The 24046-nt window shown below is 37.7% G+C and overlaps 1 protein-coding gene across 2 annotated transcripts in view; it reads right to left on the bottom strand.

The window, feature by feature from the left end:
• The window catches only part of RASGEF1A (RasGEF domain family member 1A), a 151501-nt gene that overhangs the window by 46207 nt on the left and 81248 nt on the right, over positions 1-24046 (bottom strand). Inside the window, exon 2 of one of the 2 annotated variants that reach the window (XM_079311890.1) lies at positions 4457-4571. In XM_079311890.1, coding sequence (XP_079168016.1) covers positions 4457-4498 — 42 coding nt within the window. In that variant the 5' untranslated portion in view covers positions 4499-4571. Of the gene's footprint in view, positions 1-2842; positions 2896-4456; positions 4572-24046 lie in introns of those variants that run through there. The other variant, XM_079311891.1, reaches the window with a different exon arrangement.

Below are 24046 nucleotides of genomic sequence, written 5' to 3'. Positions count from 1 at the left end.
CTGTCCTGCATGAGTGAAACATCTAAAACTAAACATACCAGGGGAGACAATTGATACAAGGTTTGCTGCACAGACAGCAAGCCAACCTGCTCTTAATTTACTCTTTAAAATTTTGATAGGGAAAATTAGCTAGGCAGCACTTTGACCATGTTGTTATTTACTCCAGTGAAAGAAATTATAATCTTTGGTGGGTTATTTTCATTCCATTAAGCTCCTGAAGGCTGACTACTGTGAAGGAGATAATGTAATGTCAAGTTTGGGATTAATGTATTAGGATGCATACTTAGTAAAAATCAGTGCTTGTCACATCTGGGTGAGTCCCATGAGCTATTACCATCTTGAACATCTCTATTGTTCCAGTCATTTTCAATTTTGTTTCCTACTCTGCAGAATTTCCCAGGAGATGGGATGGGTCAGTAGCAGGCCAAAGATGGGCTTCAGACCTAATCTAATCAATATTGTGACAAACGTAATGAAAGAAGCTATGTCACCTTGGAATCCCAGGGGGTTTTATCAGCTTTGCTCCTAATGGGATGTGACAGCAAGGCTGATCTGTGTCTCCTTAGGACAGGACAGAAGTTGTGCAAGGGCTGGTGTGAGGATGGCTGCGTGACAAAGGGTAATCTAAGTCCATCACAACTGCACCTGAAGGTTGAAACTGGAGGTCCTTACAAGTTAAAGCACTAAATAGTTATATTAATAACCTGCATTTTCAAGTGAACCGTTTATTTGGCAATTATGTTTTCAGCTCCTCTAACATGTCATCTGTGTTGAAAAACAGTAACCTGTTCTGTTTCAATGGGAATGTTCTGCAATTGGTTTCACAAATTGGAAGGCAGTAGTCACTGTCTTTATATGTACTCCAGGTCTCTGGAGTGGTTTTTAATTTTGTTTTTCATTGCCTCTTTTTGCAGTCACATACAATAAGATCATTTGTCTCCCAGTATGTGACTTTTGCATGAGGCTAAAGTCAATAATTAGTTTTTTCCTGGGATTTCCTCCCTTAGCACTACTCCTAAGTGTAGTGCTACCTTTGTAGACTTCACCAATCCATTCTGGTGTGCAATCTCAAATTTTTGTGTCCTTCTGGTTTTGGAACAGCAACTTTGCTAAAAATTGTTTTTATGATAACTTAATTTTCTGTGATCAGGGCTGTTCACATGAATATTACCAAAACTGACAAGTTTCCACCCTTAACTCATGAGTCCTCTTTCTCTGCCCAGCTAGATTCAACTACTTGACTCATCTGTTGCATTTATAGTTTTCTGTTCTTAAGTGTTGGCCCCTTTCTAAAATTTCTTTCTAAAAATTATTCTCAATACTTGTTTTGTCGCTTTACTTTTCACTTTTCCCCTCAAGATGAATGGCAGCTACTGTCAAAGTGTTCTCATGCATAGAAATCCTGTGACATGTAGATCTCTTGAATATCTGGAAAGCTGCAGAGATATTACCAAAGTAACTATTAGTGTTGGACAAAAGTTCTTGAATATTATTCTGTGTCATTGTGGAATTAACCTTTAAAGTTTCCTGTGAAAATTTACCAAGTTCTTCTCTACACATACGATTTTTTAAAATGAAAACATATGTTTTGTCCTTTAATGTTAGACCAAGTTGTTCCTCAACCTCATTTTCAATTATTCACGTTTTCTATATGAGGATTTCCATGAATTGCCTTGATATGTAAATACTGGAGCAAAGATGCCTTATACTTTTTACTAATCCTTCAATTACATTCTGTAGAGCCTTTTTACTTTCCTTAATATTAAACTAAACCCTCCTCTCACCTACTCCTTTACATAAGCAAGCACTAAGAATTATGGACATGACAGCTAAATCCAGCTTTTAAATCCCAGGCACAGTAGCAGTGTGCTGTTGCTGCTCAGTTTTTCTTTCTAATAAGCTGTACACAGTGCAATATCTTATTAGTTAATTTGAAAATAATTTCTCAAGGGATTGCATGACTTATGTGCATCAGGTCCCTACCAATCCACTTAAAGCTTAAATGCACCAGACAGAGAAACTTAGCTCAGAATTGGATCTTATTTGTTGCAGCAGAAACCTTTATTTCCCTGTAAAGTACCATGATAGTATTTTTGATGTAGCAGAAGTTAAAAGGAAAACACCCCTTTGCAATTTTTTTGAAAATAAAACCTTTTCTTTCTTTTTTTTTTTTTTTTTTTTTTTTTTTTTTTTTTTTTTTTTAAATCTTATGGAAAACATTTGTTATTCTGCTGCATGTTGCAACTCAAATACCCTGTTACTCTTGAAATTTCAGTGTGGCTGCTTAACTTGGAAAAAGAGGGACTGAGAGAAAACTTCGGGAGAAAGTGCCTATCCTATCTTTGCTGCAAATATGAAACTTGATTATTGGTGTTCTGGAAAGCATCACCTGAGTTTTGGATGGGTTGACTCTAAAAGACAAATTCAAGCATCCCTGCAAGAGAACTTTGAGTTCGTGTTTATGATGCAGTGTCCTGCATCACTTTAAACCTAAATACATAATACTGAAACCATTTCACTTGGTGACTATTCATTCAAATCTATGTTTCTGCCTCTTCTGTTATTCCCCTCCAGAGCAAAAGAAAAGTTCATGTACCTCAGTTACCGTAAATATTTAACCTCTTTTTCCATTTCTCCACACCACCATGCAATCTTCCTTCTGGGTGCTATCAATTTGTTACAGGTGACCTGATCACGCCCTAATGCGCGGAGCATCAGTGAATTCACAACCCGCACCACAACTTTCAGCGCGCCTTCTCTGCAGCACAGCATTGAATCACTTTGTCGCGCGTGGCTGAGCTCTGCCGCAGACAGAGGAGCCCCTGGCACGGTGCAGACTCACCTGGCTCTCCAGGACCATGTCCTCTCCCAGCTGGCACACCCCGGAGCCTGTCCCTGCTGTGCCCGGCTGCGCTCAGGCAGAGCGTGCGGGCAGTGAGAGCATCGCTGCTCCGCCTCACCATTATACCCAGCGAAACCCAGCCTGCTGCGGGCGGTGCTGCACGGGAGGAAATTCGGAGTCCCAGCCCTCCATTACGTAGTGTCATGTGCTGGGCACCGGCTGGGAACTTCCATCCCTGCCGTGCTAAAGCCGCGGTGAAACCAGGGCTGCTCCGCTGTTTCCTCTGCCTTTGGGCTTACAGGAATTCACATGCTAGCTAAACCTGTGTGCAGATGTAGGGAAGGAAAGGAAGCAGGTTCTGGGCATTTCTAATTGGCTGGTTTCTTATATCATTGCTGCTAAAATTATTCCAAAATTCCTGTTTTGGTGTAGTATGACTTAATTTGTTGTTTTCTGGGGGGTTTCTGTTCATTCGGGGGTTTTGGCAATTTTGTTTTGGTTTTCTTTTTAATATAAAATTCCTACAAAGCTACCTAGAAACTGTTTGCAATGTATTTTTTTTGGAAATCTAACAGCTAGGAACTAACACTCTGCAATTAAACTTGCTGACTTTATTTTTTTTAAATCAATTTTTGTTTGACCATTCTTTGTACTTGATTTTTGCATAGTAGTGTCCAATGCATACCAGAAATTCTTCAGAAGCTCACTTAAATCATGCATGTATTCTGTTTGGAGACCTGAATCAGAACTAATAAGAAATGAGAAATTCTCTCCATTCCATATATGTCTACATTGTAAAATCTTCCAAACAGAGGCAAATCAGTAAATAGTGAAAGGAATATTCTGTGTAGGTAATCTAGTTTGTAGTTACTGAGGACTTCATATTAGTGTGAGGTGAGTTTTGTTTTGTGTAAAGGTATAGGAATTTTAATAAGGATATAGAAATAAGTAGTCTGGGGAAACAGAACAGTTGGTGAAGAATGAGGAAGAAAGCAGAGGTGATGGCAAAAGACAATGACATAACTTTATGGAAATGGAACTGACATTTCTATACAGGAAACATGAATAAGCAGCTTAGAAGGGGAAGGTAAGAAGACAGGGATGTGATTACATGCTAGTAGGATACTTTTGGAAGAGGTTAGTGGAATGAACTTAATTTAGGCTTGCAGGGGATGAGGTTTCTGCAATGGATGCTAGTGATGGATAAGAATGGTTTGACTTTACCAAGTGAGGTTTGTGTTTAGATGAGATTTGAGAAGGGGACTACTGAAGAGCACAGAACGAGTCCCATAACCAGAGATGTGTCTGAAGCAACAGAAAGGAAGGATGGGGAGACAGGGGAGTGTGTTTTGAAAGCAAATATCAACAATATGGAATTTTACAATGAACTGTTATTGCAGCATGCTTGCTAGCATTTCCCAGTGCACAGTTTGGCTTCATGTAGTTCCAAGAGACATTCTTCTGCTCTGTAATGTCTGAACTAAATTTTATTCAAGTATAAAATGTGATTTCTGAACAATATAAATCTCTAACTACAAATTATCCTACACCAGTGCTTTAAAAGTAAAAAAACCTCTTTCATGTAGGACTCATAAAAAGTAAAACAGTACTTACTTTGCATTTCTTTACAGCAGCTTTGCACAGTGGTTCTGCCATCCAGCCTTTCCCAGTGGGTGGACTTCCAGCTATTTCACTCTATGATTTTTGTCATGTGTCTTGCCTCCTTCCCCTTAAAATGAGGGGTGCAATGGATTACTATTAGAACACACTGCTAATTTGCACTGAAAATGCATTGTAGCATCAGAATAAAATTTGACATACATATTTTCAGAGAAGGGAGTATCATAAGAAGGAAACAGGACAAATTATGGTATACAAAAAAGTGAAAAAGGCAGAATTTTAAATACTATGTGCCAAGAGGAAGGCAATAGGAAGAGTTGGAAGGGTTAACACCCCCCCCAGCTCAAATTCACCAGTGACAGTAGTTCTTTAATAGCCACTAAGAAGTTATTTCTAGTAAAATACCAATATTTATATTGCTAAATTGGCTAGTCATTAAACTGTTTCACAAAAAAACTTGGAGTTGAGAATTTTATTCCTTAGTGTAGTTATGATCATAGAAAAATAGAAAATCTTTTTTTTTTCCTTCTTGTAAAGTACTATCACAGCATAAAGAAAAGTGACAGCCCAATCATATCTCATCAGGATGAATCCAGGTTTGAGCTGTTCAAAAACATGCTGTAGTTACTGTAAACACAGAGATTACTCACTACAGAACAATTTGAAAACCACCTCGTAGATTTTTTAGTAGGACCTTTTAGTAGCATTTTCCCCTCCTTTTTTACATTTTCTTTCTACAGGAAATTCAGTGTTGCTGCATTACTAAGCTGAACTTTATGTTGTGATTAATACCGTCGATTTGGATGCAGTTTGTCATTTTTTTTGTTTGTTTGTTTGTTTGTTTTTTAATATGAAGTTAAATCAGAGCTGTGAGCAGCCACAGGGTGCTATTACAGCCAAATTTCTTTGACTTCAGCCATGGCCCTTACCTGAGCTGCTCTTCTTTGAGCAGGTATTTCTTTAGCACTGAGACCTCGACCTTTTTCAAATTTGAATTACTTGCTGGAATTAAATATAGAGGTAACTTGACAGACAAGCAGAATAAGCACACAAAACTAATTTCCCTTGAAAATAAGACTAAAAACCTCATTTATTTGCCTAAAACCATAGTATATGATTGAATGTATAAATATTTACACCAAGTAGGGTAGGTGTCAGTTATGAGAGTGATAAGAACTTTATGTCATAAGGAATTAAGGGAGTAATCTTTGTATACTTGTACCTTTAAGTCTGAATTATACAGAGAGTTTCAATGTTGTCAATGAATTTTGCTTCCAGTTAGTACTTGATTAAACTCTTAGCTTAAAGCAACTTTTAAATAATTTTTAGGATCCCTGTATTCTTAAATAAACTCTGAGTTAATTTTAATTCAAAATAAAAGTTTACAAAGCAAAATCTTATTTCATTGATTTTCATCACCAAAACAGATGGAAAGATAGGAAGTAAGCAAGAAATATCAAAAATGGATTTTTGAGTTGGATGTACATTTTTCTGTTACTTTTATGTGATGCAAGATTTTTTGTGTTAATTATATAATTGAAGAAATGCTGCTCCACTTCCTACTGGAACTGAAGGGAAGATGTTGGGGTTTTTCTAGTTTTGTGTTTGTTTGCGGTTCTTTTTAAACAGTACATGTGTTCCTGATTCAGGGGAGCTTCTCTAACAGTCATGAAGATGAACATGGCTTCTCTGCAAATATTAAGAAATCTTTTGGCAGGCCTTCCAAGCTCTGCTGCAGATGCCATCAGAGCCTAAAGCAGCAGGAGCAGACACTTGTGCTTAGTTTTGGCTGTTAATAAACGTGGTTACCAGGAAGCCACAACGTTTATGCAGCTCCTGTGTCAAGACTGGCTTTTTTTCCAATAAAGGAGTGCATGTGCTTTAAATGTGCTTCAAATGCCAAAAGCATTCTAAGGCAAGGTTTGTCTTGACTTCCAGCACTAGCACGATGTGCTTTCAGTTGCTGAGCTGTGTTAGGCACAGGTAGGGATGCAATCACCACTTGCTCTCTTTCCTGGTTCAGCTTCTTGTGTGCATCACACTTGACTTTGGGGGAAGGTGGATGTGCCCATATAGGGTTAAGCAGGCTGTGACTTCAGAGCATTGCAGACAGGCAACTTCCCTTTTTTTGTAAAGAGAGCAGCTTCCTGCTAGCACTGATAGTGCAGAGTCTCTGTAGAGTGGAAACCCCCACCCCTCAGAATGCTGTGTAGTGGAACTTACAGCGAGTGTAAAAACATAATGGCATGTTTATTTTTGGAGAAGTGGGGAACTACTGTGGGAGTAAAAAAGCTCTCATGGGGTTTTTTCATCATTCACCCAGTTACTTGTATATAATGATGTGGAGGAGAAGAGAAAAAAGCTAATAAAATCCCTTAGAAATCACAGAATCTGAGGATGTTTTTGCAGAACTGGGTATTAAAGGATACAGCACTTATGTATCTTCTGTGTCTTCCTTGTAGAGACATTATGATAATACTAATGATGTCCCAAATATATGTTTTCACTATTTGAGAGCTGTTCATTGGCAAGCTTAAGTGGTTTTGTTTTTTCCTAATGTAAAAACCCTTCTATGCTGCAGGCTTCAAATTAGAAGCACTATATTTCCCTAGAAAGTTGTAAGAGTGCTGTTGAACAAAAGATGGGTCTTAAGTGGTTAGATTGTAATTCATACTTCTAATTTTGTGAACACAGACATAGAATTCTTTTGCCAGTGGAAGTCACTGACTTTGGAAGGAGTCACTTATTTTGCCTCCATTTCTGATATGTAAATGTTGGCTCCAAACATTTAACAAGAGTTTATTTCTGAATGTTACTACTGCAGTTTAGTTTTGCTGTGCACTATCTCTAAGCTCTGGCAAGGCTGCTGCAACATATGAATATGGATTTAATTTTTTTGTTTTGTTTTGTATCTGCACAGTGGCTATATTTTGACTTGCACTTCATTATAATGCTAAAAATTATCTTGGTGTCTCCTCTTGCTTGGCATTGGTTTGTTACTATCATTTGTCAGTGCCATTGATTCTGACCTAGAACAGGGAACTCTTAGAGGATTTTAATTTTTTTTTACCAAAAGGGAGCAGGTGCTTTTCATAAGAAAGTAAGTATCAAGAGGCATGGCAGTAATCTGGCCTTAGAAAGGTGGTTGTATTAATACTATTACTGTAGAAGGGAATTTGCAAGGGTTGTGGGAACTAAATGTTATCTCATGTTGAAAATTTTATTTTTAATGCACACTTGGAATAGTTAAAACAAAAGTGAAAAAAAATAGTTGTGGATTTTGAAAAAGTGGGAATTTTTACTTTTTTTAAATTTAAAATCATTTAGCAAGTAGTGAAAATTTTGAGGAAATTGTTCTCAGGCAAATAAAACTGTGCTCTCTTTCTGTTTTATTTTAAGTAGGAAAAGAGGAAGCACTCCAGAAAAAGACCCAGAATATAATTTCATGATGTCTGATTTGTGGCTTTCTCAAGATTCTTTGATTGCTCAATACAACTTGTTTAAGAGAGTGTTGGTGAGAAAGAGAAACTGCTTGAGATCATCCTTCCTATTTAAAAAAAAAGGGCTTTTTTTCCCCCCCTGACAATGACAACAGAATGGAAACCAGATTTGATTATGTTTGTCAGTTAAACTTTGAAAATATGACAAATGTGGAAATGTGTCAGGAAAACATGTAGAGTATGACTTATACAATCTTAATATCATCCTTAAAAATGATGATAAATTTCCCTTTGGCTATCCCTGGTACTGTGACCATAGTGTCTAGCAGAGGAAGTGCAAATTGGTAACTGCTCACAAGTGTGTAAGAGCACATGTTGCTGTGGTGCAGGTGCCCTGGGTGTGCTGCTCTGAGTCCTGCCTGTGTGTGCTGCAGGTTGATGCTCTCAAAGGCACTGAGTTAAGGAAATGGAACAGAGCAATAGCCCAGGGCTTTACACCACACAGTGGGACTTGGGTTGTAGAGCTAATTGCAGCATTTAGACCCTTTAAAAATGGACAAAACATACTGGGCAAAACTCACTTCCATGGTTAATTTATATGCATATGAAAGATGGAGAGATGCTGCTTTTTTTGGATGGTGCTTTGGAAAGCACCTGGGATGTTGTGTTTTAACCTCAGGCTTTACCTGTAACTTGTTTCACACAAAAAGCTGCTCTTAGACTTCAAATACTTGTTCCTCCCTGTGGTACCTGTGCAATTATGTACTCAGTTTTTAAAAAGCATAGAGAGACAGAGAGAGAACTAAAATGTTTTCTTCCACAGTGGTTTCCCTGTGGCCTCTTTTCTTTTCTTGTTAAGCAGGCACTGTAGATTAAGTGATTTCCTTTGCTTTTTCTGCAACTTGCTGGAGATGTTCTTGTCGTACTGATCTAGATGGTATTAAATGTCTCTATTACATTACACTTTTTAATGCTCCTCAGAAATACTATGTGTAAAATAAAGATGCAGACCTTAGACCACAACTTGCATGATCCCATCTCTGCCAGGACTCATCAAGAAAAAGCCAAGCATGGCCATTTATGGAAATCTTTCAGGGTGGTAGTAACTGTTTTGGTCACCTAAATTTTGCCCATGTTGGCAGTGCTGCAATGTCTACAATCCCTGTTCTTCAGGTGTAACAGATCACAGCAGAATGCTGGTCCTTTACAAAGAAATGCAATGTTTTGCTACCCATAATAATTATGGATCAGTATATCATGCATGCACTCTTGACAGTTTAGGTGTATTACATTACTATAAATCTGATTAAAATGATGTAATCTTGAGAGTGTCTGAAGATACAAGCTGGGAGCAAGTCCATTTGTTGGTTCTGCTGCAGATTCTTTTGTGAGCTGAATTTTATCTCCCTGGTTTCTGGTTTGATACCTGGCTATACTGGCTTTGATTCTTGTTTTTCTGAAGCATGGAAGATGGAAAATATATTTACCTATTTCTTAACCATCTCTATCTATGACTAATCACCTCCAACCATGAGCACTTTTATTTCAGTATTAAAAACTGGAAAATGGCAACTATTTGGCAGGGCTAGCCTATGCCTTACTATTTCATTGTATAGAACTCTTGGTGATGCTGAATAAGGAGCTCAAATTACTTGCACTAAGTCTGCTCCTTTTTTGTTGTTGTTATTTTTTTTTTTTTGTTGAAAAGTGTTTCAATTTGCAAGTCAGAAGGGGAACTTCTGGCTGTAGAACTGCAGTACACTTTTCAGGAAGTAGGCTATTTACTGGGGTTTTCCTTGGTTAAGCAGATTACTTGGCATAGGCTCAATGTTTTCAAGTTTTAAGGCAGGTTTTCCTTGGCCTATATCCATTCCTGGGCCCTACATCCACTTTTAATCATCTTTTTAAACAAAAAATATATGTGGTCACATCACATTAATTAATTAATTTTTTCTAAAAAATATGTCATTTGGTGAATCGCTTGGTATTTGCATTAATGATGAACCATTGTCTCTTACTAAAAACTGGTAATTTGCATGTCATGGAGAAGAGTCAGTAGTTTTATCATGTTTTGGGGGCTGTGTTTTGCTTTATTTATATTCAGGTGATTGTCTATAGCTTCACTATATGAACTTCACTGTTCAGTGAAAGCTCAGTGTATGAGTTGGTGCTTTCAGTTACTCTCTGAGGCCACAGCTTTGTCTTTTCTGGTGTCCCAGAATAGAATGAGGATCCTCCAAAGAGCGTGATGCCTCATGCAACCACCTCATGTGACCGAAGCAGAAGCTGTGGAAAAAGCAACTCTCCCTAATTCTAAAAGGAAATACCCAGCAACTTAAAAAAAAAAAAAAAAAAAAAAAAAAAAAAAAATCCAGATTGGAAAGCACCAGAGATTTCCCACATAAATCTTCAGCATTTTTCTTGTTTACAGACAACTCAAAACTCTTTGATCCCAAAACAGTTTATATAGTCACTATATGAAAATTGTTATAAAAGGTGTTTGAATGTGATAGTGTGGAAGAATGTGAATAAGTTTGAGAAGCAGGCCTTATTCCAAGAAAAAAGACAATATCAAAGAGGGTGCCAGAGCACTTCTGGAAAGAAGAGGGCTGGTGTTTCAGCCAGGATGTGTTTCATTGGTTTGAAGTGAAAAAGAAGCAAAGAAAACCTTGATTTTTGCATGCATTATGAAGCCATAAAAAGCTGGGCATACATTAAGAGTTGGAAATTCTCTGCTAATAAAATATTACTTTTATGGTAATGTAGGCTACAAAATAAGAGTGGGCACTTTAGGATCTGGGCTGATGGCCAGCAGACAGTGAACTTTGCTTCTAGCATGAATCACAATGTTATTGTCTCAGTGACACGTTGTTTTCCTGGTAGATACAAAGGGCTACTCTGTGGAAGATTGACTTAAAAGAATAAATAAAAGTCGTTGTGACAAATGAGATTGGGAAAAGTGTGTCACAACTTGGTTGCCATTCCACACACTCTAAAGAAAACCTCAGCTCAGCCAGTGGATTCTTACCTTGTTATGTGCCATGTGCAGGAGAGAGCACAATTCTCACACATCAGGATATAAGGCATAAGAAATGCAAGGCATCAAAATACTGGGGTGATTTTCTTGGTGATATCCTTTCTTCATTGAGAATTTGTTTGAGTATATTGTACATGTGCATTCTTTGGCATTTCTTTGTCACATAATTCAGGTAGAAGCAGTCCTTGCCTCTTAGAGTTTGTTTCTGGATGAAATTTTCTTTCCTGTCTCCTTCTTTGGGTTGTTTTAGTCTCCCACACTACACTGTGATGCTTTTATCTATTTATTTATTTATTTCAAAGCATAAAAGTATTAGGTTGTACTCTATCATTTTGATAGCAAAATGTCACACACAGTGAAAAACTAGAGAGAATTAGAAATTCCCTGTTCCACCACCTTCCACCTCAGATTAGGCTGGATAAAAGGGTGGGATAAGTACTGGAAACTAATGCTGTGCTGATCCTAGCCTGCAGCTTATGAGAACTGTGTCACATGCTGTGGCCTCATTGATAACGTGTTGCTAATTCAAGGTTTTGAAAAGTTACCAATTCCTACATTCTTTTTTTTTTTTTTTTTTCAATCAACAGCTTGCTTTTAAATTAGTTTCACAAAAAGTTGTTGGTTTTTTTCCCCCATTTTGTCCACAATGTAATGGATACTGTCACAAACTACTATAAACATCTTAAGGATTTTATTTACAAATTGAATTTAATAATTTAAAAAAGTTATCTAAAGAAAAACCAAAACCAACAGTAACCCCTCCTTTGAGTAACTCTGCATCTCTCTACCCTCCTTTCCTCATAACCAGTGAGACAAGATAGATTATGATTTAGTGCTGAGATTTCCTCACAACAGAAATGCTTCGTTCCAGTTTACAGTTTGAAAAACTGCCAATGTATATTTCTGTTTCTCACAAAAACTCATTAGCATTACACCCTTGCTGTGATGAGAATAACATGACCAAGAAGACACCTTTGGTGATGGCAGAAATGAGACAGTCATCATCACAAAGAGACACAGGAAAAAAATAAAAGAAAATCATTATTGCATGCAAATTAAGACCTGTGCTTCCAAATTCCTCCTCTATTTTAGCAATGACTTTATGCATCTGTCACCAGCACCTCCTTTGCATTTAGGTTTTCCCACTATGCAGGGTGAATATCGTCTTGGGGGCTTTTTTGGTTGGGTTGATTTTTAGTTTGGTTTTGGGGTGGGCTTTTTGCCCTTTTTTTTTCTTATTTTCTTTTTGGACATCTTTTCCCTGTTGCTGATTATGCAGAAGGTACTAGTAAAGCATGAAGCATGTGGTACCCAGGAATTGTTTTTTCCAACACAAGGAAAAGATCCCCAGGGCATGGTGGGGTGCTGGTGTGTTTTCTGCAGCTGTGTGGTGCCTCCATGCAGATATGCCCCTCCTGCCCTCCCATCCTTCTGTTTTGTAGTTGATCTCAGGAGAATCAGCCTCAATCTGACAGACATGGTAAAGACCAGAGGTGACCAGGCACCCTGGTAGGTGTCACTGAGCTTGTTCAACAGAGCATAACATCCACTCTGTCACACACTCATCTGTGCTTTAAGGGGGACAGGAGTAAATACATGCTGAACTGATCAGCAGTAAAGGTGAGAAATACCATTTCTCTCCCATTAGGTTATTTAAGACATTTATTTTCATCAGTCCATGTGTTGGTTTATGACAGAGGGGTGTGTGTTTTTACAGAATCCCAGAATGTTCTGAATTGGAACTGCTCACACTGCTTCAAAAATCCAATTTCAGTCTTTAGCTGAAGTTAAACCTAATCAGCTGATTTTGATGGTCACAGTGACCTGGCCACCAAAAATGCATCATCCAATTGATCTACTAATGCATGAGCTGGTGTACCAAGTATAACTATTGCTGTAATTCTTGGAATGTATCAGGACTAAAGCATATCTAAATGCCAACTTTTAACAATAAAGTTCAGAGTCATCATTAGTCACATTTTATTTTAACTTAGAGGTTCAAGATAGTGATAATATATACGTGATTCCCAGCTGAATTAATTGTTAATTCTGTTGAAATCATCCCACTGGCTGAAAATGGGGCTCATACAAGATGATACAGGAGCAGTCTGGGAGCCCTAGAGGAGCTCTGCTCTGCTGTTGGGGCCACAGAGGCACAGATGGTGCAGGGCAAGTGCCATCTCACTCTGACACCTCTGCTTTGCACATTGAGGGTGGCACCTGCCAGCACCCACCTGGCTGAGAGACACTTGGCCCTGCTCACACAGATTTAGGCTGCTTTTACCCCACCCTTCAGTCAGGTCATCAGGGACTTTACCAATCCTTTCATTTGCAGGCATTCCCTTTTGCTCTTGTGTGCTGAAGCAAAGGCTTTGTGTAAATGTTTCGTTCTTGAAATCAACTCTTGCTGTTTGTCTCACAAATTTTTTGTCTCATCTTTTGTCTCAGGACTCTTAAATGTGATACAAACAGTAATAAATTAATCTTTTCTGGGGGAACTGGACTTTATTTGATTGTTTTTGAGCAGCTAAGTTTGTTGGCTAGGGGATGTTAAATTGCTTAAAATAAGGCACTTAAAAATAGCTTTTCCTTCATAGATAAGGAAGGATTCAGAAAATATAAAGGAGTGCCACTAACTTTGTTTTCCAAAGAAAGCAATGGGTACTGTGTTCAGTGATTTTCATCTGATGCTGTTCTGAGTTAATGGCAAAGCCAGCAAACCATCCAGCCCTCATGGCATCCAGTACAGTGATACACTCAGCTCATTTATTGGTACAAAACCTCCAAGGAAACCCATGCACAACAGTCTGTCTTTGACCTTTCATCACTCTTTTGTAGATACATGGGCAAAAACTACTTTTCATGCAGCATTACAGTAGAGATAATGTATAGTTTCTACAAGCAAAGTCATTTCAAGCATCTCTTAGCTTTCACAGAACTGAAAAAAGATTTCATTTTAAATCATACTGTAAAGCTCATTCATAATTAATCATAGCATCATGAAAGTGAGTTTCAATTTCTTACAGACAGTTTAGGTGGCACGTGGCCTCCTGTGGAAAGCCTGATCTAGCTGCTTTTTAACAAACCTAATGCAATTCCTTCTGCTGAGGTCAGTGCCAGAGTGTCAAAATATTTTAAAATGCTTTTTTTCTGAATCTTCTTAAGTCCTTCATTATTATTATTATGTGATACTGTGCATCTTGGTTGATTTGGAAGACAGGTATTATTATTAATTTCATTTTTTTCTGCAACTGTAAGAGGAGTTTTCCCCCAATTACTGGATATTAAATCTGAATTAAAAGCAGCATTCCTTCCTCATCTTCATTAATTTCTCTGATTGTTATAGCATTTAGGGACACTAGGAGTGATTGCTTTCTTAAATTCTTTGACTAGGTATGCTCCTCTTGAGAAGAATGTTACAGAGTTTAATTAGGTATAGATTAAGTAGGTTTTTATTTTTTTTACTTTTGAATTATAGAAATTATGTAATTCAGTTGTTGTATTTTGCAAGTTTAAGCCTTTCTTCTTTTAAAAACTATTTTATACCATGAAAGCAGTGCTAGAGTTTGGTTTGGTTTGGTTTATTGGAAATATTTCAGGAAAAGCATCACAGAAATGGGCCCTAGAAGTGACCTGAGACCTCACTTGAAATTCACCAAAGATAAGGTACACAGTACTCATGGAACATGGATTTGAAGTGGCCCTTGAAAAGTTTCAACAAAAGATTTGTTTGTGTGTGCTGCAAGCCAGTGCAGTCTCTTTGTGGGATATTTTCTGCTATTTTTCATCTCTCTTGCTTTTCTCTGGATGCTGCACGGGTTTTTATAGTTTGAAGATCAAATTTGGGTACTGTATTCCAGCTGAGAGACACTAGCATTAAAGAGTGGATTAGTTACCACTACTGCTTGCATACAGAATTCCTTTCATCTCTTAAAATCTTGTTTTTAACTGTTACATTGTTGGCTCACACTGTGATCTGCTGCACCTCCTGCTTACTGAGTTCCTCTCTTTGTGTGAGTGGATTTGTTAGCAGTTCTCAGGGCTCACCTTGCAGGTGTCTAACTTGAACTTTGTCCTGTTGTCTTTAAATTCTAATTTGCCAGGAACTATCAGTTTGAATTTAAGTGTTGTCTTCCCAAGTATATCTCCCAAGTAATATTCTTAAAATTCTCATGTTTAATTTACACAATTTTTGATGATATTAAACTACTTAGTAGACTGGGCAGCATGCAGGTAGACACCATATAACCCCACTGGAGACAGCTGGCTGACACAGGAGCAGGTCACTGATAACTGTGGCTCCACTGTGATTCTTAGCTGATTGTGGTCTTGCTTGTGCAGTTCCTGTCTTAAAAGGGAGTTAGACTGCTTTGACATGACCTGTCCTCAGCAAACTTGTATTGGCTCTTTCTCATCGCTTTATTGTGCTCCAAGAGTTCATGAATGAACAGTTTTCCTTCCTGTGTCCTCCTGAGCATTGTAGCAGGCATCCCTGGATGCAATACAATGAATCCCTCCTGCTTCTACCTAGGAAAATGCTCTGCTCATCTTCCTCTTAGAAGGATCTCCCCTTCTAAGCTGCAAAACAGTCTTATGGCACAAATGGAATGTTGGAAAACTAATTACGTATCTATTCTCGTGAGCTTCTCATCTGAGTACTGCAGCTATTAGAGGATTAATTAGCTGAACAAACATCAAATGTTTTCAGCTATCTGAATTTCAGATTTACATCGTGGACAATACAATTATGCTCAATTTACTGTGACTTTTGCACACAAACTCCAACAACAACAAATCCTGGATATAAAACAGTTGGTGTCCTGGACAGCTTCTGCTGGTTTTGCCCCAACATTCTGACTCCCAGTCATACTGACTCTGCTGAGCTGTCCTGCTCCAAATACACCCTTCAGCCTGTTCACCAGCACGTCTCAGGTGAGCAGCTGATCACCTGAACAGCCATTGCTCAAAGAACCCCAAGTATCTTTGGCAAAAATGGCTAAAAAAAACCCCTGATGCTAATCTGTTTGTGTTTATGAGGCCTAAATATCCCTGAAAAGTAGAGTAAAATAGGGCTGTAACTCAAAATGTCATAATCCAGGGCTCTAGTCCTTTTTCATATTTGCATCATCTGTGCAAAGCTCACATTTCTGTGTTCTCTCTCCTTTCTCCAGTCATTATTTATAAAGAATGCATATAGGCACTTAATTGTTGTTGTTTCATTCATATTGAAGAGATTATTCCCAAGCTTAGCAAAAAACATACAAGGATGTGCAGGAATGTGCTTCCAGGAAATCTGCTGCATTTCTTGTGACTGTTATCACAAATTCAACTGACAGCACTTAAAAGAGTAAAATCCCATGAGTCTTTTTACACCCATCTATGATATCCTTTTTCATGAACTGGTGGGTCCTTCTGTTCCCCCTTGTAATGCTCACCTGCTCTTTTCAACCTCAAAAATTCCAGCATTCATTTTTTTAAGGGCTACAGGTTAGGGTAACTGACCCTCTGACTGCATTACTTCTACTAAAAACATCAAGATATTCTCTTGAAGCAAATTATTTGGGTTACATTTGTAGAGAGAATTAATTTGTGTCATTTAATGTCAACTCTGTTTTAGAATCAGTTTTTTAGGCAATTCTTATCAGCTTTCTTCCTGCCACCTCACAAGCCTGCTATGAAAGAGCTTGTTCCAGATGAAGACAAGTAAAATTTAGAATACATAATTTGTATACTTGACTGTCCTCTGTCAGCCAAGGAGTCAAGGCCTCTTGTATCCACACAACAAAGCACAAAAGTGAAACATACAATTCAGAAATATTAGGGAGTTATTCTGAGCTTTTGTCTCTTGGGTTTGGATTTGGCTTCCCTGGATTTGATCTCCTCTCAAAGTTGGCAGGGAGATTTCTGTTGATATCAGAGGAAATTCAGTCAGATCTTTTGAGAGATGTTGTGGGTATAGTGCTCTCAGCCTAGAATAAATGGGGCTGCTCCTGTGCTTTAATCACAGACAATCTCTGTTGATCAGCTTTACCTATGCAAGGCTAATGAACAGAACCAGTAATAACCTGAGTGAGGATTTGTGAGCAGAGATTTTATAACATTACACCAATTTCTGGAGAGCAGAGAGTCACAGGGAAGCTCACTAGGCTATGAATTTATTCTGCAGTGTTAAGAGAAAATTTTTATTGTTATTCATTCTGATCTGGAAATAATAATAGTAGAAATGTCACTGTGTGTTATTCCCAGTTCTGGGAAGGTCCTCCATGAAATGTTCAGTGTAGGGTAACCTACAGAAACTTGCTGAACTCACACAGCTACTGCTTAAAATATTGTGTGTAAAGACAGGAATTCTCTGTTTGCTATTAAAAATAAGCTTTGTCTTTTGGAGTGTAAATTCATATTCTGTGACCTTTTGGAACATTGCTTTTATTCAGACCTAATCAAATCTGAACATACCTTTTCATATCTTCAGTCCAAGAAGTATTTCATTGTGTGATAAAGTTTTTTGTAATTATATAGTTAAATGTCTCTTCTATTTTTTTAATCATCTTGTAAAAGAAGCATTCTTCATTTGGACAGGCTTGCCACCTCTTTTGCCTCCATTCATTTAAATGTTATTCTTGCTAGAAATTGCTTTTATAGTCTATTTTAGAAAAGTTTATTTGACAATTATGAGTTTTCAGTTTTTAAATCAGCTGTAAACCTTTCTCAGTGATGTGGTAATGATGAACTTTAAAGGTAAAATTTATTAGCTCATCAAGTTGGCTTTGAGTTCCTTGGGCTGGGTTTGGATTTTGTGCCCTTTTGGTTTTCAGTGTGTTTGTTTGGCTTTTTGTTTATTTTGATTTTGTGCAGAGTGTGCAGCATAATTTTTTCTTTGGTCACTCAGCAATCTTGCTTTTTCATTGTTCATAACCCACAGAAGAAAACAAAAGGAATGTCTTGATCCCAGCTTTGCTATTTATCCAGAGACTGCCCAGGCCATTGAATAGGGTCATTGCATTGCATGCCATGGGCTGGTGATAAAGTTTAACTGCTTTGTTAAGACTCTAGGGATTTTTTTTTTTTTTTTTTTTTTTTTTGTGTATGTATATATACAGACACACATAACTGCATAACTTTAAAAACTGCACAGTGATTGCTAGAGTCCTGCTTGGATTAATTAGTTATACATGAGTGGTTTTACATGTGAAATACTGATGGTGATCACAATAGACAAAGGAAAGAGTGAGAAGCAATAGCTACCAAAAAGAAGTTCCTATTCCCATAGTCACTCAGAAATATAACTTGAGACAAACATAATAACATTTGTAGAAACATTTAGCAATAAGCTAATTTTCTATACTATTGAGCAACTGAAGTGAACACATTTTTGTGGGCTTGCTTTTCCCTCCCTGGTGTCAGGGAGCACAGGCTGCAGCCCAGTCATTTGGTCACAGATGATCTGTGGGAAGAAGGGCAGCCTTGCTGCAGGCCAGGGAGTATAAGAAGTTACAGAGCTAGGAAAGCTGATCTTATTTGCCTTTTGAGTACTGCCATACTGTGGTTCTGTAAGATTTCTGTCATAGAGATATGAAAATGAATATATGAATTCTTCTCTGCCACAAGTAGCAACACAAGGAATCACTGAATTCTTCAAATGGTACAGAGAAAAAAAATCTGCATCCACAGTTTGAACTACAGTAATAAAGAACATAGCTAATCATATTTGCATTCAAAAAATACTTTTTTTGTTTTATAAAACTGTTCCTGGCTGACTTGGTAAGCTCCTCTTCCAAAAATATGGGGTTTGTTTCTGGAATGGTGGTTGTCTTTGAGTGTTCTTTCCCTGTCTTCCAAAGCAAAACTGATACTCCTTGCATTAGACATATAGAGAAGAAACTCAGTTTGCTTTGCTAGTCCCTATATTTAGCTTAGTAAAGCTAAGAAACACATGCTTTTTTTTTCTTATAGCATATAAAGAAAATGTTCTTTCTGGTGTGAGACTACTTTGGTTATTTAAAATGTATTGTTACACTGTGTGTTTTGATATTTTGTGGTAAATAGCAAATGGTAGATGTTGCTAAATCTGCATTGACTTGCTCCTGGTTACTGATTCAGGAGATAAAACTGCAAAAAAACAGATTGGCTTGTTCTTACAGTTCATACAATGCCAAAGGACAAACCTTGAGAATTAACTAACCTCCACACACCTAAGAAGCCTCCAGTTAGATCTGGAGAGTAAGTATAATTTCTGCCTCTCCTCTGGTTGCTGTTGCTGTGGGGTGGGCAGGGGGGAAACTGCAGGAGCAATTTCAGCCATTATTGCCATCTATTCAGTATTGCCATCACAGAACGTTGTGAGAAAACTATTTGCTTTTGTTAGTTTGATGAGCTTCCCACTGACTTTGTGTGTTGAAATAGCTTTGTAAAAAATGATCAGCGGTGGGAATCAATGTGAAAGGAAGCTTGAAATACATGGCCAGGAGCAAGTGGGTGCAGAAGCTGGTCTGCAGGGGATGGCAATCAGACAGTCTTGGTCTGCTGTGAAACTGCAGCCTCAGCAACTGCCCCAGGTATTCATTTCTGAGATTTGGTTTCCAAAATGAAAAATCACCTTTTGTTCTTGTCACTTAAATTCAGATATCTCTGCTTGGTTTAGGTCCAGGATGCTCAATGCTGGAAAGCTGCACAATGATTGTAAGCAGAAGCCCATCTGCAGGCTGCACAAGAGCTCCCATGGTTTTTTTTGCTGGTTTTGTTAATATTTACAAATTTCCAGAAATCTAGAAGCAATTTCTTCCAGTTTCCTTTTGTTTCTAGATGAGGGGATTTTTTGTCCTCAGCTAGCAAAGAAATATTCTACAAGTTTTATTAATGAACATGCTAGCAATGGAGCATCTCACATAAAAATGCTTTTTAACAAAGTTAATAATGTGAGGCTTGCCAAAAGATTTGGTATTCAATAAAATTTGTCAGTTTGATATGTGTCTGATAACCAAACATCTTTGAGGGTCTTTCTCAGATTTTCTTTTTTTGGTCATCATCTGTCACTGCCCGTGATTAAAATGGTGCTGAGATTTAATGACATGTCCCAATCTCTAACTTGCCTTCACTACTGTCCCTGAACATGTTCATCTAGATGTAACTTCTGGTGCAGTAAGACTGCAGTATGGAAATGTGGTTAATGAATATTGGTATTTCTGATTATTTCCTAATGTTCCATTTAGTAGCTACTCCCAGTTACACTCATACAATTCACAGAGATGTGGTTTTACATCCTGTGTTGAACAGACTTTGTCATCTGACATGTTTCTATCCATCCTTTCTATCTTAGAGAGTTAGAGAGTACTGGAGTCAGACATCTGCAGCTGGAGAGGCATCCCAGGTGCAATAGAAGGAGAAGACTTCTGCTCATAGTCTTAGTAGAGAGGTGAAGGAGTAATTGTGTATAGAGGAGGACACCCTTCCAAATGTTCAGATCAGCAGGAGGGCAGCATGTGCCAAGGGAAGCTTGTCCTCAGGATGCCCATGACATGTCTATCATTTAGATAAACAGCTTTTTTCACAGTAGCCATCACTTTCTTGCTCCTCATGCATATTAAAATTCACCTTGAAAGACAAATAGAGTTGTTCTTTTGGCTCTGGAAAAGCCCATAGGGTGAGCAAGAGAAATACAAGAACATCTTATACGCCATATCACCCTTCTGATAATTTGATGTACTGCATTTAATGAAAATTTCTAGCTAATGCAGAGTAAACTCTGCCAAAAATCTTATGCTAATTTTTGGTGTTCATTGCTCTACAAAGGCATCCCACAAGGTCATGTAAAAGGGTTCCATAGATGGCTGATAAGAGCCTATTCTGTAAACAATCTCTTGCTGAAAACATTATACTTAGCTTTTATTCATTATGAATTTCCCAAAAACAACAGTATCAGGGGTTTTAATATTAAAGTCTGTGAAGGGAGCCATAAAATTAGTTGCCAGTGATGGTGTATGGAAAGTTTAACCCTTTTTTCTTCCACAACTTCTAGTGTAAGCACAATTGGAAGATAGTGCCAATTATTATAAATCATGTTTGCAATTTGAAGGAGCTGTGTTTTGCCAAGTTGTGTGAGTATGTACTGAAAACATAATGTGCTGGTTGCACCAAGCACTGCTCAGTGTATAATTTTAGCCTGGTGAATCATTATGTTGTGCTAAAAGCTTGCTACAAGCTTACTGCTGTAAAGCATTAACACAGTGTCTGTAGGTTTCCATCTCCATTAAGTCAAATCCCATTATAAATGCCTCTCTAATGACACGAATTTGCTGTGGACTAGTAAATGCTTTTTCCCCACAAAGCATTTCACATCTACATGCAGGGCACTCTGTGGTAAATAAAGGTTGCGTGAATTAGTGAGATGTGGGAGATTCTTAAAAATCTATAACAGGATCTTCCCTATTATCCCCAATACCAGTGTTTGACAGGAAACCTTGTAGATTGATTCACTGAACTCAGAACCATGTGGCACTGATAAAGGATAGCAAGGACTGTGCAAGTTGCACACACAGCTGTAAATTGGAAATCAGAGATAGTGTGGAAATCATAAGTTTCAAATAAACAGCAGCTAAACATTTACATAAAAAAACCCCTGTGTCTATATCTCAAGCTTTTCTTGTGTCTCATTTTTGGAATAAAAAAACAAAATGAAAAGGGGTAAAACATGCTAAATCTAATAGTCTTTGTCCAAGTAACCATATTAAAGCTTGAAAACGTGCACACAGAAACTCTCTGCTGTGATCTGTTCAAAAATAGCTGCTGCAGAGTAGAATATGTACAATAACACACAGTGCTTGAAACTTCATTTTCTAAAAGATATGGTGAGAGAACTGACAGTGGTACGTGCAGTTGTTATAACTTTTAGTGCCAGAGTGTATTAGAAAACTATTTCAAACACCCACAGAAGAATGTTGAGCAACTCATCAGTGAAGACTTGCTGAAAGTTGCACAAGACTGCACATAATAGGTACTGTCAGGTAAATAATTCCTGGCATGCTTATTCCTCTCAGAGCTTCATCAAATCATTGCAAAAGTGTTTTTCAGAAAAATAAATAAATCAATAAAAGGGATGCCATCCATTCATTCATGGGTATGATAGTGAACCATCTCATGCAGACAGGAGAGACAGTGACAATTTACCACCTAGGGCTCCTGCACAGGAAATGAAGAGATGCACCACACCCAGATTCACACTGCATAGACATTTTAAAGTAGCAGAGGTGTCACCAGTTAATTTAGAAAGTGAAACAAGCAACATGCTGTAGCTGTTGCAAGTGCTCTGCTGCTCCAGTTGTCCAAGCTCCTAAAGATGTTAGGCAGCCATCAAGGACCACTGAAATACTGTCCAGCACCTTGGTGAGGTGGCAAGGTCATGGCTAAGAGGCAAGGCATTCCTTAGGAAACACACCTGCTGGAAAACAACTTGATGGACATCTCTTGGACATCTTTCAATTTCTCTGTACTAAGAGATTATTGGGAATTTGTATGCACCCTAAATTTTCCTTCAAGCCCACACTAAGCTAATAAATTTGCTCCATTTTCATTTAAAATCTCTAGATGATCATTTTTGTTCAAGATAAGAAGTATAATTTAAGTCATATAGTCAATATATGTTGACTATAGCTGCTGTTTTAAGGTCTTTAATGCTTTTTAATATCTTAACACTGAAATACGTTTAAATAATGTTTCAGAAGAAAATAGACCAACCTAAAACTTCATTAAGGTGTCTTATAGCAAGTTTTATTAGAAATTGAGCCTCATTACTCTCTTCCTATTAATCTCAGTTAAAGCTGTGGTGTAGATCCTGTAATTTACTTTCAAAAATTATTTTTCTCACTGCATCTAATAATAGAATAGTAGGAAGGAAGGCTTCTTTCTTCTCAACATATTAATTAGTTTAGCACCCTACATTGAGGAAGATCAAATTTGCCTGCAATGTTTTCTGGTGCCTTAGGTTTTTTTTTTTTTTTTTGTTTTTTTTTTTTTTGGTTTGTTTTTTTTTTTTTTTTTTTTTTTTTTTGTTTTGGGGGTTTTTTTGTAACAAATATCAAGAAAGACCTTTTCTAAGAAATTTGTTTACCATTTGCATGTAACTAGGGTCTATTTTCTGTAAGGAGCTTTTCTGCTTTTTCATGTCCACTGGTGGGTTCACCTCTGTATTCTGCAAAGTTTGTCAGACCAAGACTACATCCAAGACTACCTGCCCTGTTCAAGAACAAATCGACACTATAACAATATATAATATTAATTCTTCTTGCTGCAAAAGGAGATATTTTCTTTGCAGCCTCCTTTTCCCTTCCCTCTCCCTCCTAACCCTCAATGTACATGTGGCCATTCAGAACAATTCATATTGTCCTTTTTATAGAAATATTTTTCTTACTGAAAAATAAAATGTGGTGCTCTTTGAATTAAGTAATCTATGTGCATTTCCCAAAAAAGGATTTTTATTTCTGCTTCTCTCTCCTGGGCACTGTGTGTGGTCTGTGTCCTTTCTCCTGTGAAGAACTACAGCTTGAGCCCAGTATTCCCTTTGAATGCATTGACAGGAAAGGGTTGATTGCCTCTCCAATCTTGCATGTAGTATTCCTGTCATTACCCACCAGGATGGCTTTTATTTTTTCTGCAGTGTTACATAATTGACTCAACTATGATTCATATCAGCACTCTGGTGGTTTTCAGCAGTGCTGCAGTGTAGGCTGACAAGTTCTCCTCCTCCACAATTAAAAAAAAAATGTATTCTCTCCTTTAATTCAGTGGCTTTACTTTTGTGATGCCCTCCACATCCCAGTTACCCTTTGGAAATCTCAGATGTTAAAGATGCATCTAGTGGCACATGCTAGTCTTCCATGGGAAACTACTTGTAAGAACTTGTGCTTAAGTGGTTAATTTTAAGCTGTGTGATAAAACAAATGCAGCTCACTCTGCTGGTGTTCAAGTTAAAGATATAAGTGAATATGAAGTCAGTCAAATTACTGCTGCAGAATTTTTCCACAGTGCACAGCACTTGCTTGTAGGCCAAGTACAGAAACTACCAAGTCATAGTGTTGTAAAGTGTGTTTTTGGTTGCTTCAGCTCAGCTGGAAA

The sequence above is a fragment of the Erithacus rubecula genome (genome assembly GCF_903797595.1).
Source record: "Erithacus rubecula genome assembly, chromosome: 9".
NCBI lineage: Eukaryota > Metazoa > Chordata > Aves > Passeriformes > Muscicapidae > Erithacus > Erithacus rubecula.
The sequence above is the reverse complement of the archived record's forward strand: the minus strand, read 5'-3'. Positions and strand labels throughout refer to the sequence as shown.